Source organism: Mesoplodon densirostris, chromosome 13 (assembly GCF_025265405.1).
Source record: "Mesoplodon densirostris isolate mMesDen1 chromosome 13, mMesDen1 primary haplotype, whole genome shotgun sequence".
NCBI classification, from domain to species: domain Eukaryota; kingdom Metazoa; phylum Chordata; class Mammalia; order Artiodactyla; family Ziphiidae; genus Mesoplodon; species Mesoplodon densirostris.
Genome location: NC_082673.1, coordinates 4,940,338 through 4,955,781, shown reverse-complemented (window position 1 = coordinate 4,955,781; position 15,444 = coordinate 4,940,338). Strand labels below are relative to the sequence as shown.

Genomic DNA, 15,444 nt, shown 5'->3' with positions numbered 1-15,444 from the left:
GTGGCTGCAGACAGACGCACCTGTCACCTTACACCGCTTTGTACCTCTTGGACTTAGAACCATGTGACCATATTCTTATTTAATAATAACTAAAATGGAGGAAAATCTTTACTTAGGAAATAACAGTCTGTATATAACATTTAGAACTATGAACAGCAAATGTTAGCATAAATAGCCAAGACTCCTGAAAGCCAATGCGTCTCAGGAGCCGACAAGACTGAGGCCCCAGAGGCAAGTTTCCATCAGAAGCCTTTTGCACTACCTGATTTTTTAAATATATTTTTTAGACAAGAAGTAAAATATTTAATAAAAATGTACTTGTAAAAAGTTAGCCACTTCAGGAATTTATTAAGAAAAAAATAATGTAACCTGTTATTTCATTGCTCGAGGATAGTAACATTCTGATATATTACACCTTTTAGTCTTTTGTTTTTTCCTCTGTTCATTTTATAGGAGACTTTCTTATTTCTTTTCTGTTTTTATTCCCCTTTTCTTTCTCTTAGTGCCTTTTTATTTTGCAAAGCTAGGCATATAGCTTCTAAACCACACAAAAAAGAGACATATCCAGTACTTTTCCAGGTAAAGAAAGTATTCTCCGATAGCTTAATGGTCAGTGGGCCTGTCGTAAGCAGTTTTAGAACAGTGATGGAACTGGCATGTGCTGTCTATGTTCACCAGTTTCCAGGCTCTCTATGAATCGAGTCCTCTGATAACTAAGTAAGTAGGATTGTCCACTCTGTTCACATGTCCTAATGCTAGAGGCTCTCATAACATACAATGCTTGTGACTGGGAAATCTCATCAACCCAGAACTCCCGAAAAGATGACACATCCCCGGTCTTATCAGAGGACAAGAGACTGCAGAATAGACCAACTGATGCTCTCTGGTTGGTCCTATCAGGTTTGTGTGTGTGTGTGTGTGATTCTCACTGCTTTTCTACTGGTTATTGTATAATTTTTATGGTTTTTCGCCCCAAGCATTTTCTAATCGTGGGCATTGAGCACAGCAGGTCAGACTGAGGAGGCCGGGATTCCACAGCAGCTCTGCCAGGAGCTCGTGATGCAGTTCTGGGCAAGAGGCCCCTTCTTGGAGCCTCAGGGCCTCGTGTGAACATCACTGTGGAGCATGCAGTACACACCACACAACGTGTGTGAGGCTGTATGTTTATCTGATCAGATGTCATATATATATATATATATATATATATATATATATATATATATATATATATATATATATACACACACACACACTCTGAGTGTATAATCTTTCTCTATAGGTTATAGCTTATAGATATATAATGTCAGATATCCGGGCTGATCAGGAAATACTGTCCCCATTTTGCAGTGGTGCTATTCATGAACTTCAGTGTCTAGAACAGAGCGGCCGTCAGAATATGAAACGTGGGCACCAGAGGGGTTTCACGGTACGGTCAGCCCACTGCGCAGGCACCACTGAAGGCCTTCCCCTCCAGCTGGCCCCCCAGGCCCCAGCTTCTCTATGGCTCAACCTCGAAGAGCAGTGAGGGTGATGAGGAGCGCAAGGACCGTGCAACTGCTCTGTCCCAAAGCTTCCGGTCTCCTGGAGTCGGGGCCGAAGCCCCTGCTCGGGACCCCGTGGGTCACCCAGGCCCTTCTGTCAAGTCACTGAGTTCCCTGCTGCTGCAGGGATCACTGTTTAGAACCTGCAACCCTACCCCACCCCCCAATCTCCATGGCGCCCCTCCCATCCTACGCACTGGCCCGATTACCAGTGATTATTATTAGTGATTGTTATCAGTCTCTCCCTCCTCAAGTATTAGCTCTCAAGGGCAAAAGCTGGGGCTGCTCCATCCGGGCACCTCATGAGTGCCTGGCACCCTCAGATATTTTTTGGACGAGGGAATGACCTAAACATTAAAGATTTAATTTAAAATTGGCCGTATCCATTAATTTTGTTAAAAGCCAAACATTAACAAGAATGTGTCAGCTTGGGGAAAATTCCCTCTTCTTGCACATTCCAGCATGGATCCTGGAAAAAGGGGGAGCTGGAAGAATCTGGCTCCGAGGAGGTTAGGAATCCGGAAATACTGAACGATGTCCCCACATACAATATGTCAAAGACCTGAAGAATCTTTCACTCACACACAGAGGTGGTTATTTCCTGAAGAGGCAGAGACGCCAAAGTCCCTTGTATGAACTTCTGTTTCAAAACTGACCGAGAAAGAATTATAAAAGCCTCATCTCCATGTCCGTATCCTCCTCCATCAGGTGGACTGCTCGGGAGGGGCACCTGTGTCTAATCCTCTAATCCATGCTTATCAGCAATACCTGTGACGGTGCCAGGCACATTCTCGGCAGCAAGTGGTGGAATTAATTAGCGAAGCAAAAGAATATACACTCAATCAGGCAAGAAGGCAGAGAAGTTTCTAAGCATATTTTAGGACACCTTCTAGTAATGACAGTCAAAATAAAGTTCTAGCACCATGGGCTTACTTTACTTTTGGATATAAGTTTATCTTTTTATGACTCGTGCCACTTGGCTTTTTTCTCCTATATACCAAGTGAATGGAAATAGATAAGTAACTGATACCTGGGTAGGGAATTTTCCCATAGGTGACGATTTCGTACAGGAGAATTCCAAAGGACCACACGTCAGACTTAATAGTGAAACATCCAAAGTTGATTGCTTCTGGAGCTGTCCACTTAATGGGAAACTTAGCACCTAGGGCAGAAGACACAGGTGTTTTACTTGGATCTCTGAGCTGAAACAAGAGTCATGGGCGTGTGACCTTCACACTTTCCTTTGGGGGGGAAATTTTAATGAATTATTTTGAACAGGTTAGCACATACACACAGTAGAAAATAGAGATGGTACAAAATGTCATACTAAGAATGTTTGCCTCCCTCTGTTTCCCTCGTGGGCATTCCCCTCTTAAGAAGCAAAGTTTCTTGTGTATTCTCTTAGCGAAATCACAACTAGCACACTTGAAAGATGAGAACATGACACGGAATGGAAAGGCATCTATTCTTAGCCTGTACACCTGTCCCTCGACATCAGCCTTCTAGAGCACGTATCCTTCGTGTTCAAACTTTCTCTAATGACCCAGAGCATGTTTCTATGGAATATAAGTATCTCGATGTGTATATTCTTGTGGTTAAATCTCTTGAAGCCTGTACCAACGGGGATTTTAGATGCTACTCCAAGCTTTCATTTGATAGGACCAAATATTACTACTCTTCTAGGAACTGCGTAGGATGATGATCTGCCCAGAGTGAGATGATGATGAAACTAGGTTTCTCACGAGAAGCTGGTGAGGCTCAGCTTAGCCTCAACTTAGCCGCCGGGTCACATTGGGAGGCAAGCCTGGCCCCGGGGAACTCGCAGGGTCACCTCGAGGGAAGCAGGGACTAGGGCACTTCTGCACCCTGGAAAGGCAAGGGCTTTCCACCAACTACTATAGAATTTAAAAAATACATTTGCCTTCACGATGTCTTTGCTTTAGACTTTTCTGTGAAGTCCAGACCTAGTGCACAGGGCGGGGCCAGGAAGGGCGGGGCTGTGGTTGGGGCAGAGCCAGGGGCGGGGCCTATGTGTGGGGAGCCTGGGGTCCAGCATGGCCTTGGCGGGGGCTGACTCCCGGTTCTGCTGTTTCCAGCCAGCTATGACCCCGGCAAGACACTTACTGCTTCTGTGCCTTCCTGGCACTTCCATCCATGAAATGAGTAAATAGCAGAACCTCCCCTGTTGCCGTCAGGGTTAAGTGGGTGGGTCTGCATGCTTGGCACAGAGGAAATACCAGTGAGGGTAAATATCATTACTTTTGCCCTGAGGTGAACTACTGTTTCCTTCTAGAACCCGAGCTCTCTGCATTAGGCCACCTGTTTCTCGTGTGAGACCCTAGGCTTGTCAAATTCTACAAAACCGATGTAATAAATTATGACTCATGCACTTTGAGGCCACATCTCCTGGGTTTGAGTCCTGGCCCTGGCACTTACTATGGGGCCTCAGAAGCTTCTGAACCTCTCCTTTTTTCTCATCTATAATGTGGAAACAGTAATACTACTTATCACATAGGGTTACTGTAAAGATAAATGAGATGATGTATGGAAAACACTTAGAATAGCCGCTGTCACGCTGCAAATGCTCACTACCTCTTAGCTACTTCTCCTCAGACTATTTTCCTTGACCTGCCATTTTGCTGAAGATAATTAAGGCCAAGGATAAATTATAATCCACCTAAGAGAATGCAAACTTGAGGCAGGAGAACTACCGTAAGTATGACGAATGCAGGAGAAGCTAGACAAATCAAATCGATGTTTTCAATTTGTTTGTCACCTCTATAAATTCTGTGGGTACCTTCCAGAAATAACACACACGTAGTTAAAATAATCCTTGTTTAACAATTCTTAGGAATGTCAAGAAAGTGCTTGGCTCTTTCAGAAGAGAGAAAGCACTGCAAAAAAACTCACTTAGCTTTCACGAGTGAGACCATCAGAATCCTCAGATCATAAGCAACACAGAAGAATCTCCAACAGGAAAGGTCAGCGCAGCCCCAGACAGGGCTGGCCCCAGAATGACAGGCCAGGAACTCGAAGATTTACTCTGTGCGTTTTTTGGTTTACATATATAATATGGAAGGTGGGAAAATAAAGGAGTGTATTTTTGTAGTGTTATATTTACTTCTGTGTGTGTGATCATTTCCATGTTTTAATTTGTAGTTAAAAGGCCAGAATATAGAGTATAGACTTATTGTTACAAATATTTTCTTGAGGGCTCCCCTGGTGGTGCAGTGGTTGAAAGTCCGCCTGCTGATGCAGGGGACACGGGTTCATGCCCCGGTCCGGGAAGATCCCACATGCCTCGGAGTGGCTGGGCCCGTGAGCCATGGCCGCTGAGCCTGCACGTCCGGAGCCTGTGCTCCGCAACGGGAGAGGCCACAACAGTGAGAGGCCCGCGTACCGCAAAACAAAACAAAACAAATATTTTCTCGATAGTTAAGGAAAGTATACTTCACTGTTCTGGTGAAAAGCTCTAACAAGTAATATGAACAAAGAATCATGATCCTGTCAAATCTCATTTTGTTTTGCCTTGCTTAATCGAAATACAAACGACAGCATTTGTAAATTTCATAAAAGTATCTTGCAGAGCTAATCAAGAGGGTAAGTTTTCAAAACAATTATTAGAATAAACCACAAACAGCAACTATGGTGCATTTTGAATATTGTACCAAATGAATTGTTTTTCTAGTGATGTCTATTGTAATTGCTTTGTTAAAAACAGGCAAAACCAAAATAAAACTGAACAATAACCCAACACCTAAAGGTCGCTCCAGGAACATACCTTCCCTGGCTGTGTACTCGTTATCCTCAATCACTCGAGCAAGGCCGAAATCGGCGATTTTGCACATGAGGGACTCGGAGACCAGGACGTTCGCGGCCCGTAGGTCCCTGTGGATGTAGTTTTTCCTCTCGATGTACGCCATTCCCTCTGCGATCTGGAGACAGAAAAAGGCTCTCCTTTACGTGTTCCATTTAGGCCCATATAGGGACACATGGAGAAAAACCAGAAAACTTCTGAGGTCCTGAAATCCTTTCATGTACGATATCCTGATCATTCAAATTTTTAAAACAGCAGGTAAATTACAATCGCCATTTTGAGTCCTTTCTAAAATAGCTGCCCCCAAACCTCCAAGGATGGTAATCACTCTCGACATGGTTATTTAAATAGCTATATGTCTCAGCCTTTTTTAAATGCGTGGAGACTTTTTTCAGATCCTACTAAATTCCTGCATGTAGATACACGGATGTTTGTATCCCAGTTTTTCAAACGAGGAAAGAGAGCCAGGGAAGTGCCGTGCCAACACAGATACATTATTGGGGTGTCAAGAACAGGCTGTCCCTGGTCAGCAGTGTCCTTGCTGTAGGGTCAGTCAACTGCCCGCAGGCCCCGGGCTCTAAGCTCTCTGCACAGTCCCTCCAGGGTGAGCAGAAAGGGTCACCCAGACATAAAGCTGACAGCAGGAGAGAAGCACGGATAAAGTGATAAAACAGGGGAGGTGAAACGGCTACTCACCGCTTACTAGGAAATCGGGTTTGTAAGGAATCAACATAGGATTATTAAGGAAAACATTACCAAATTATAAAGATAAGAATCAAGAAGGAAGGAGGAAAGGTAGGAAGGAAGGAAGGAGGGAAAGAAGGGAAGGAGGGAGGGAGGGAAGAACCAAGTAGCTGTGTCTGGTGAGCAGTTAGAGGGAAAAGTAATTAGGATTGTGTCACACAGGAATGAACGCATTCTGCGGATTCTACCCTGAATTCCAGGCGGCTCAGCGTGGAGGACCTGAGTACTCCCACACCCCACCCTCAACAGCATCCTCCTGGCTCAGTCAAACGCCACCGTTTCAGCCAGGCCCTGCGGCTTAGCAAAAGCTTTTTAGCTCCTTTACTACAGGGGGTGCTTCTCCTGACCTCCGCCTGGAATGCCTTGCTTCCCCTCTCGGCCAGTCACTAGGCTTCCTTCTGGCCAGAGGGCCTTCCCTGAACTCCTCTTGCATAATTTCACTTTACACCCACCAACAATGGTCAATTTGTACAAAAACCATTTGCACCTACTGACCATAGCTTTGCCATTATTTTGATGCTGTTGAAGGTGCTTACTGCTGTCCTGCCCTCCAGACAGCAAACACCACCAGGGAGTAGCCACCTTACATCTTTTCTGTTCTCACTTGTATCTACTAGAAGCTTCAGCCATGTCACTCCCCTCTTCTCAGAGCCGAAGAAAGTTCTTTGGTAAATGTGCTGGGTTTTTAATGTTACCAAGATGCTACGCTGTTTGCTCTCTGCTGCAGGAATTTGCCAGCTGCTATTTCTGTGGCCAGAAAAATCTGCCGTAAAATAATCAGAATACACCAGCTCAGTCCCAAAGTCCTGGCAGCCCAGGGGCTCGCCTGTGACTCGCCCCAAAGAGTCTTGAACAGGTAAAAGCATAAATCCGAAGGAAGAGGTCTGAGCATCTTCTTTAGTAGAAACGACAATTTGATAACGTACACCTTGACTATGACCAAGAATAACGTGTGTGGCACGCAGGCTGGGCCGGTAGAGTGGAGAAGACCCAGGCCACGCGACACCTGCTGAGTGGACTCGGGGTCCAGCCCCTGCCTGGACGGCTGGGCCAGCCTCACACAGCATCCCTCGACAGGAATACCTTAATCCTTTGTGCAAGAGCACCCAGGTCACTCCCTGCATAAAACTAGACTCCAGATAACATCTGAACCCCTCAGCGCTGCTTTCAAGGCCCTGGGTGACTGGTCCATTATCCTCCACCTCCCACCACTGCCTCCGTCCAGGATCCTGGCTCCTGCAGCCCCTGTCGCGGGGCAGGTCATCCCGCAGGTCTCAGGGGAGATGGCCCTTCCGCTGAGAGGCCTTCCCTGACCCTCCTTCTCCTCCAGTGTGTGGTCCCAGGGCCCCCTGTTCCTCACCTGTTTACCTGGGCATCACAGGAATGTAAACCCCTTAGGGAACACTCCTGTTCTTGAGCCCGCATGTAATGTTCCAATGATTCTAGACAAACTGGGCCAGGAACCGGGAAGAGCCGAAGCTGGCTGCTATCCCAACATGTCCACGAGCTGCAACTACTGAGACCATGAGCCGCAACTACTGAAGCCCACGTGCCTAGAGCCCATGCTCCGCAACAAGAGAAGCCACCGCAATGGGAAGCCTGCGCACCACAAAGAAGAGTAGCCCTGGCTCGCCGCAACTAGAGAAAGCCCGCCTGCAGCAACGAAGACCCAGTGCAGCCACAAATAAATTAATTAATTAATTAATTAAAAATAAATAAATAAAAGTGTCCTGGGAACTTGTGGGTAAGGCTTTTATCACACTCACCCGAGTTCTGCATTTACAGAAACCCGAATGCATTTTTTAACACGATTCTCTGAAATAATAACAGACTTGCGGCAAGCCCAGCTTAGTTTGGCTTTCTTTTCCACGTCAGAGTGCTTTAAGGGGCTCATATTCCAAACAATTATAATAGCGCTCACCAAGACCAAGTTTCTAAACAACAGTGCTTGCCAAGTGGAATAAACAATAGATATGAGAGCAAAAGAAAAGCTTTCGGATAGGGCTGGTTTTGAGGTCAGAAAAGACTACAATTCTCTTCTTATGTAAAAAGTATTATTTCCCTGGTCTATATGTATTTTTCTTTCCTGGTTTCTTTCTTTCTTTTTAAAACCTTAATCTTTTTTTTTTTTTTTTTGGTTGTTGTATTTACTTTGGCTAAAGTAAATCCAACTCTATTTCTCTATTTTGCAACAGCAGGAAGAAATCATAGACCACTCTGGCTAATGGAATCCAGGATCAACTTTGCTTGCACGGATATGTTCTTGCTCCTCCAGGTCACTTAGTCTGACTGTTGTCAACATTGCAGAAAGAGCTGTTGCATAAATGCATCCCCCCCAGGCTCAGCCATCCTCGGGGACCCGGGGAGAGGGGAGCGCTCTCCTCCTACTTTCTTTTTAACTAAATTATAGTTGACTTACAATGTTTCAGGTGTAGAGCAAGTGATTCAGTTATACATAGATATAGATGTATTCTTTTTCAGGTTCTTTTCCATCACAGGTTATTACAAGATACTGAGTATAGCTCCTTGTGCTCTACAGTCGGTCCTTGTTCTTTATCTACTTTATATATAGTAGTGTATATCCGTTAATCCCATTAGCTCAGAAAGGCTGATCTGTGGGCTTCCCTGGTGGTGCAGTGGTTGAGAATCCGCCTGCCGATGCAGGGGACACGGGTTTGAGTCCTGGTCTGGGAGGATCCCACATGCCGGGGAGCAACTAGGCCCGTGAGCCACAACTACTGAGCCTGCGCGTCCGGAGCCTGTGCTCCGCAACAAGAGAGGCCACGATAGTGAGAGGCCCGCGCACCGCGATGAAGAGTGGCCCCCGCTCGCCGCAACTAGAGGAAGCCCTCGCACAGAAACGAAGACCCGACACAGCAAAAAAAAAAAAAAAAAAAAAAAAAGAGAGAAAGAAAAAAAGAAAGGCTGATCTGTGAAGGAGTTATGTGGAGTCACTCAGGTTTGGTGAAGACACAGTCTGATTCAGGAGATTGCTTTGTGCCCACAGATATTTTACTTAGATGATGATGGTAACAGGTAGGTGGCTGATTGATAGGTAGGTAGGTAGACATATAGATGGATAGTTAGACATTAATAACCGCTACTTCTCCCACCACGAATGGAGCACTTTTTATGTACCAGATACTGTTTTACATCCATTACACCCAATTCACGTTTCATCTGAATAACAACTCTTATCTGATAAGTTTTATTTCCATTGTACACATGCAAATGAAGCTTAAAGAGGTACAAGAACCTGATGAAAGCCAGGAGGGAAGGAGAGAGCCAGGATTGACACCCAGGAGTGTCTGACCGCCAGATCACATGTCAGAATGTTCCATCAGCAAGAGAGCTCATAACTAGATGCTTCTGGAACTCAAATTTTTCATCGAGAGAACACTATTTTACTGAGAAGAGAGAAAAATGCTTTTGAAGATTCCTCCTGGAATTCATTGTTGTTAAGCCCAAATTTCACCGCGCAGAAAAGCTACCACAAACCTTCCCCAGGCAGAGCTCAGGATACCCATCTCAGGAAGGACATACAAGCTTGGTTTGGGCTGTCTTTGTCTAGAACAGGGTTTCTCAACCTTTTTCCATTATCATCTCCTAAGGAGAAATTTTTAATTAAATAAAAAATTTTAAATTAAATACAAAGAAATAGGATTTTGTCAGGTAGGCCTGAGCTCTGGAGGGCGACAAACTCTCGTAATATCTAAGATTTTCCCATCTGCCATGAACCAATTTTCAGTCCCTTGGGGGCAACTTGCCCCATTTTGTTTTCTTGGTCTAGAAGAAGCTAAACTGAGCAAAGAAGGTATAAAGCCCATTTTGCCCTATGACTCAGAAGAGAGAAATAAGATGGATGGTGATCTATTCTTGGCTTGAATGAGGTTAAGGCTCTGTCAGAATGAAAATAACCAGGCTAAAATTAAGCAGGAAAATATTCTTTCCTTCAAATAGCCCTATATATTGCAAAAAAAGCAATGAATGTCTTTCCCTTTGGAAATTTGATGGGGCTAAAAGGAAATTACATTCCTAGGGTCACACCACAGGTTAGGGCAATGGTTTGGAAGTGACTTCAATTTCCCTTCTGTGCATTTAGCCGTTAAATAAAGTTTAAACCCTTACACCAGTATTTCTTAACTCTGGCTGTGTACCGGGCATCTGATCTTAACCCGGGTCTCATCCTAAATCACCTAAGCATGCATCTCTAGGTGTGAGGCCTCCCTAGGTGGTTGTGCCCTGCAGTCTGGGTGGAGAATGGCCCTTGTCCCTTATCACCTTCTGGGAGCTTGATTCTGACCCTGATTTATTCGATCAGAACCTGGATTTTAACAAGCTCTCTGGGTGATCTGTATGCACACCGGACTTGGAGAAGAATTGCGGTAGATCCAATGCTTTTCAACTTCAGCTATTTTAGGATTTAAAGTTCTAGGCAGATTGGAATGAAATCTCGGTCTCGACACCACGAGTAGATGGACTGTTGTCCTCCTAACACTGGGGAAAGGAATTCCCCAACAACTCAGCTGAAGAAAAAGAAGGAGCAAAGATGGGCAGAGCCAGCAGGAAAAAGCCCAGGTGGGGAGAGGGGGGTGCCATGCTGAAGCTGGGGAGGTGACGGGCCAGATAATGGGGGTGCGGGCTAGTCCTCATACATCAGCAGCTCAGAACGTGTGTCCTGAGCTTTTGTTTTTCTTGTAACTAAGGGAGAAGGACTCCAGCCTTACAGCTCAGAGGCAGGGAATTCGGAAGCGCTTCCTCCACATCATGGTTCTGGGGCTGGGCCACTACTTAAGAGGGCTTAGGAAACTGATTGAATCTTTCAGCTTTAAATCATCTGAGGGGATTCTCTACCTCTTGGGCCACGCCAGCATCACGCCAGCATCAGGCTCAGTGATGCACAAACACGAGAAAACCTTGACTTTCTAAACCACCTGCCAGCACTAAAGAAGAACTAAAAACGTCTCGTCTCCATGTGCTAATTTCCCACTCTGTATTAGAGAGTCTGTGTGTGAAGCTACTGGGCATTTGAAGTGAAAAAGCACCCCTATTACTTAAAATGAGAATAGTCGTACAAGGAGATAAATTTAGTGATGTGTCTGTACTCCTGGTTTAAAGCTACCTGATTTAGGGTTACATGTGCTTGTCATTTCTTGAGCTCTTCAGCCCAAATAGCGTGGCGGGTGTACAGTTCCTAGTTCCTCTTTTTGTACCTTCAGTGGAAACATACGGTGACATGTTCTCTGTTTGATGTTTCTATGTGCGTGTGTGTGTGTGCATGTGTGCATGTACACGCATGCACTGCTGTCCTGGGAGGGCAGGGAGGAACTACTAGGTAAGTGAGTGACCCACTGGGATCCCAACCTGAGCCAGTAACACAGCGACTTCTGGTGAAATCCCAGGCATCTAGTACCCAGTGAAAGTTCTAGGCACAGAGGAGGTATTAAAAATGATGCTTCCTGGGCCTCCCCAGTGGAGCAGTGGTTGAGAATCTGCCTGCCAAGGCAGGGGACACGGGTTCGAGCCCTGGTCCGGGAAGATCCCACATGCCGTGGAGCAACTAAGCCTGTGAGCCGCAACTACTGAGCCTGCGCTCTAGAGCCTGTGAGCCACAACTACTGAGCCCACGTGCCACAACTACTGAAGCCCGCATGCCTAGAGCACGTGCTCCACAACAAGAGAAGCCACCGCAATGAGAAGCCCTCACACCACAGCAAAGAGTAGCCCCCTCTGGCCACAACTAGAGAAAGCCTGCGCGCAGCAACGAAGACCCAACATAGCCAAAAATAAATTTAAAAAAAAAAGATGCTTTCTGAGTTAGAGGCCAACCTCACCTTGTCAGGTGCGAAATAAGCCACCCCCCAGCCTCAAGGCCATCCTCCAGGGAGGTCTTTCAAATGTGCTGTGAGAAGGAAAGGCATGACCATCGGGCACTCACCAATCAGCTTCCCAGCCAGGGACCTGAAGGGCTGGAAACACACGTGACCACAGAGGACACTCTGACCCCAAATACTGGGGATTCTGCCTCTCCCACTGCTGGTGTGAAGGCGACGTGCCAACCTTCCCACAGATGCACCCTCAGGGGCCCACAGGCACTGCCTCCTCCAAGGGGAAGAGACCCAGCCTCACCGGTTGGTGGGTGCATGGCATCCATCCCCGACATCTGAGCTCCCCGGCATTTGAGATCCCCAGCTGGTGGGGCACCTCGGAGGATCACCACGGACACTCCCTCTCTATGGCAGTGTTGCCAGCGTGTGTCTATTTTTCAGTACGTCAGTATCCACACACGTGATTTTACACCCCCCCACATGCATACACACCACGCAGACACATACAAACTTCTGGGAAGTTTTCAGAGCCCAACATTCCATAAAGCATTATCCTTCTGCGTCCTCTATCATTTTCTACCCACCCCCCAACACGCACACTTACATGTGCGCACACTTACACATGTGCACACTTACACATGCACACACTTACACATGCGCACACTTACATATGCACACACTTATGACGGGCAGGGTGGCAACAGAACGCAAAATGCTTTGCAGATGAATGTTTCCTGGGGTATGAGGTCAGAAATGTTAAAGCAGAACAAAGTTTCCAGAAGCATCTGAGGTGAGCATACTCCTTTAAATTCCCTCTCCAATATCCACGTTTAAGTAGAAAGTCTCTGTTCCCATTCCCCAGATGAGGAGGAGACCCTGGGAGTGGCCTCCGCAGACATCTACACGCACCCCTGCCACACTGCCCGGAGGAAGGCAACCCAGGACCCTCCTCTCTGGTCATCCCATACATTTACTGAGAAGGGAGTTGCCAGGGACCATCTGGGGCTCGCAGGATGGCGATGCTTGGGGCAGGAAATACCTAACACCAACGCCCGTTGGGTATATACAAGACAGACTTATTTTATGTGGAATACAATGCTGGAGAAGAAATCTCAATCAAGTTTTACAGACCAAGGCAGACTCAAATAATCCTCCTTGCAAGTGACTTTCCCTGCTAGCAATGGCCACAGAGGTCACGCATCTTTTTCTGTTTTTCCCAGAAGCCCAATCAAAGTTGTGAGCCCGGCATTCCACCCAGCCTGCCCCAGCCTCCAGCAGGCTCCCTCCATCTGGGGCTGAGGCTCTGAGCAACAAGCCTGCTCCCATGCATGCGATCAGTGCACGGACCACACAGGTGTCACCAAGGACCACGAAGGATGCTCTGGACACACAACGGAGTGTTTGCATGGATGACCTTGCCGTGTGAGTCTTGCTTTAGGGTTCTGCGTTCACCCGGATTCCTACGGCTGTTCTGAGAAACGGGCAAGTAACAGGCTATCTTGCTTAGTGAGTGATTTTTAAAATTTTAATGAGAAGAACCCACATGTGAGTCAGACGACGGAGGGAATAAAGGTATAAAGGAACGTAATTGAGGGACCCGATGTGATCTCTCAAGCAGAGCTAAAATCTGCCCCAGGAAATTCCAGCCTGAATGAGAAACTGGAACCGAAAACCCAATCTGTCTTAGAATTGGCCAGTTGGAAAACATTCGTCACTTAGACAAGCAGTGAGAGAGACTGAACAAGAAACCTGCCAGAAAGCAGCAAAGACTAAATTTTGTCTTTCTTGTGGCTCTATGTGTTCCATTAGGCATTGTTTGCCTCACTCTCTAGATACGTATTTCCTTCCTACACTTGGGGAAAGTAGAATTCAAATAATTAATTACTTTCACAAGCTTTAGGAAGCTTACAAAATAATAATAATGCTAATATTAATAAGTTGGAACCAAACAAATGGGTTAAACCTACAGTCTCTCTGATGGGGTCTCACGCCTCTCCGAAGGGTCCTCTCTATCACCCCTGGGGTCAATCCCAAACTGACCTAAAAAGACCATTTAATTACAACACAAAAATTAAAAGGAAAAAAAAACAGGAAGTTTAAAGTAAACACACCTCCTCGCTACTCCAAATACAATAGCATTTGTTTTGTAGTACTTGGTAGTTTCTATAGATATACTTTTCTGTCTATTAATATTCATTGATCCTCCATACTGGATCCCTACACCCTTTAATCCATAATTTGGATAGAGGAAGGGATGGCATAGAGCTCATTCCTTGCTATGTTTGGAGGTCAAATTTCCTAGTATGTTTTATCTTTATTGGGTTCTTAAAATATTCTTCTTTATTCCTCTTTTCCAAGCAAAACTTCTAAGAAATAATGGAGTTTATTGCTTTGATGATGATGATGGTGGTGATGATGATGGTGATACTGATGATGGTGGTGATGATAAGGATGATGATGATGATGATGATGATGATGACAGCTACCAAGTATTGGCTGCTTACCCTGCCCAGGCATCTTGCCAGGCATTTATAATCCCTAAAACAAGCCTATGAAAGTAGCCAATATTCATAGTAAAGATGATAAAGCTGAGTCTTGGAGAAGTAAAAATTTTTCCTAGATAGACTTGGATTTGAATCCAAATCTGGCTGGTCCCACCTCCTGTGCTCTTAACTATTTATCTATATAGCTTCTTTCTTTAAAAAGAGCTACAAACATGGGCTCCCCTGGTGGCGCAGTGGTTGAGAGTCCGCCTGCCGATGCAGGCGACATGGGTTCATGCCCCGGTCCGGGAAGATCCCACATGCGGCGGAGCGGCTGGGCCTGCGAGCCATGGCCGCTGGGCCTGCGCGTCCGGAGCCTGTGCTCCGCAACGGGAGAGGCCACAATGGTGAGAGGCCCGCGTACCGCAAAAATAAATAAATAAATAAATAAATTAATAAATAAAAAGAGCTCCAAACAGTAGAATGTTTGCAAGCTGACATCAGGAAAAAGGAGAGAAAGGAGAAATAATAACTAGATCATTTAGAAAGTGGCCATGTTAAAGTCTGCAATCTGTAATACCTTCATAGCTGAAAGATGAGGGCAGAGCTTGACACGTACACATTTAGGGCTGGTGAGGTTTTTGTGACGGATCAAAATTCAATCAATCTAAAAGCATGCAAGGAGCCACAGAGTCTCGGGGAGACATGATTTCCACATAGAAAACTGCACTGAATAATCATATTTAAACCAGTAAGTTTCCATGAAAGAGATTTACCTTCATTAGCAGCAAAGGAAGAACCATTTGTCAACTAATTCTCATAGACTTCCTCTTGTAAAAACTTACTGGACCAGTTCACATCCATTAGGATGGCTGGTATAGAAACAAACAAACAAACAAAACAAAAAAGCAAAAAACCAGAAAATAAACAGTGTCGCTGAGGAAGTGGAGAAATGAGCACCCTCGTGCGCTGCTGGTGGGAATGCCAAATGGTGCAGCCACTGGGGAGCCCAGAAGGAGTGCTCCTCAAAG

The 15,444-nt window shown here is 45.7% G+C and overlaps 1 protein-coding gene across 3 annotated transcripts in view; it reads right to left on the bottom strand.

Moving 5' to 3' along the window:
* The window catches only part of LYN (LYN proto-oncogene, Src family tyrosine kinase), a 107,011-nt gene that overhangs the window by 6,152 nt on the left and 85,415 nt on the right, over nt 1-15,444 (bottom strand). For all 3 annotated transcript variants that reach the window (XM_060115528.1, XM_060115530.1, XM_060115529.1), the window contains exons 11-12: nt 5,323-5,476; nt 2,572-2,703 (exon numbers count right to left, since the gene is read on the bottom strand). In XM_060115528.1, the coding sequence (XP_059971511.1) occupies nt 2,572-2,703; nt 5,323-5,476 (286 nt within the window). The remainder of the gene's footprint in view (nt 1-2,571; nt 2,704-5,322; nt 5,477-15,444) is intronic.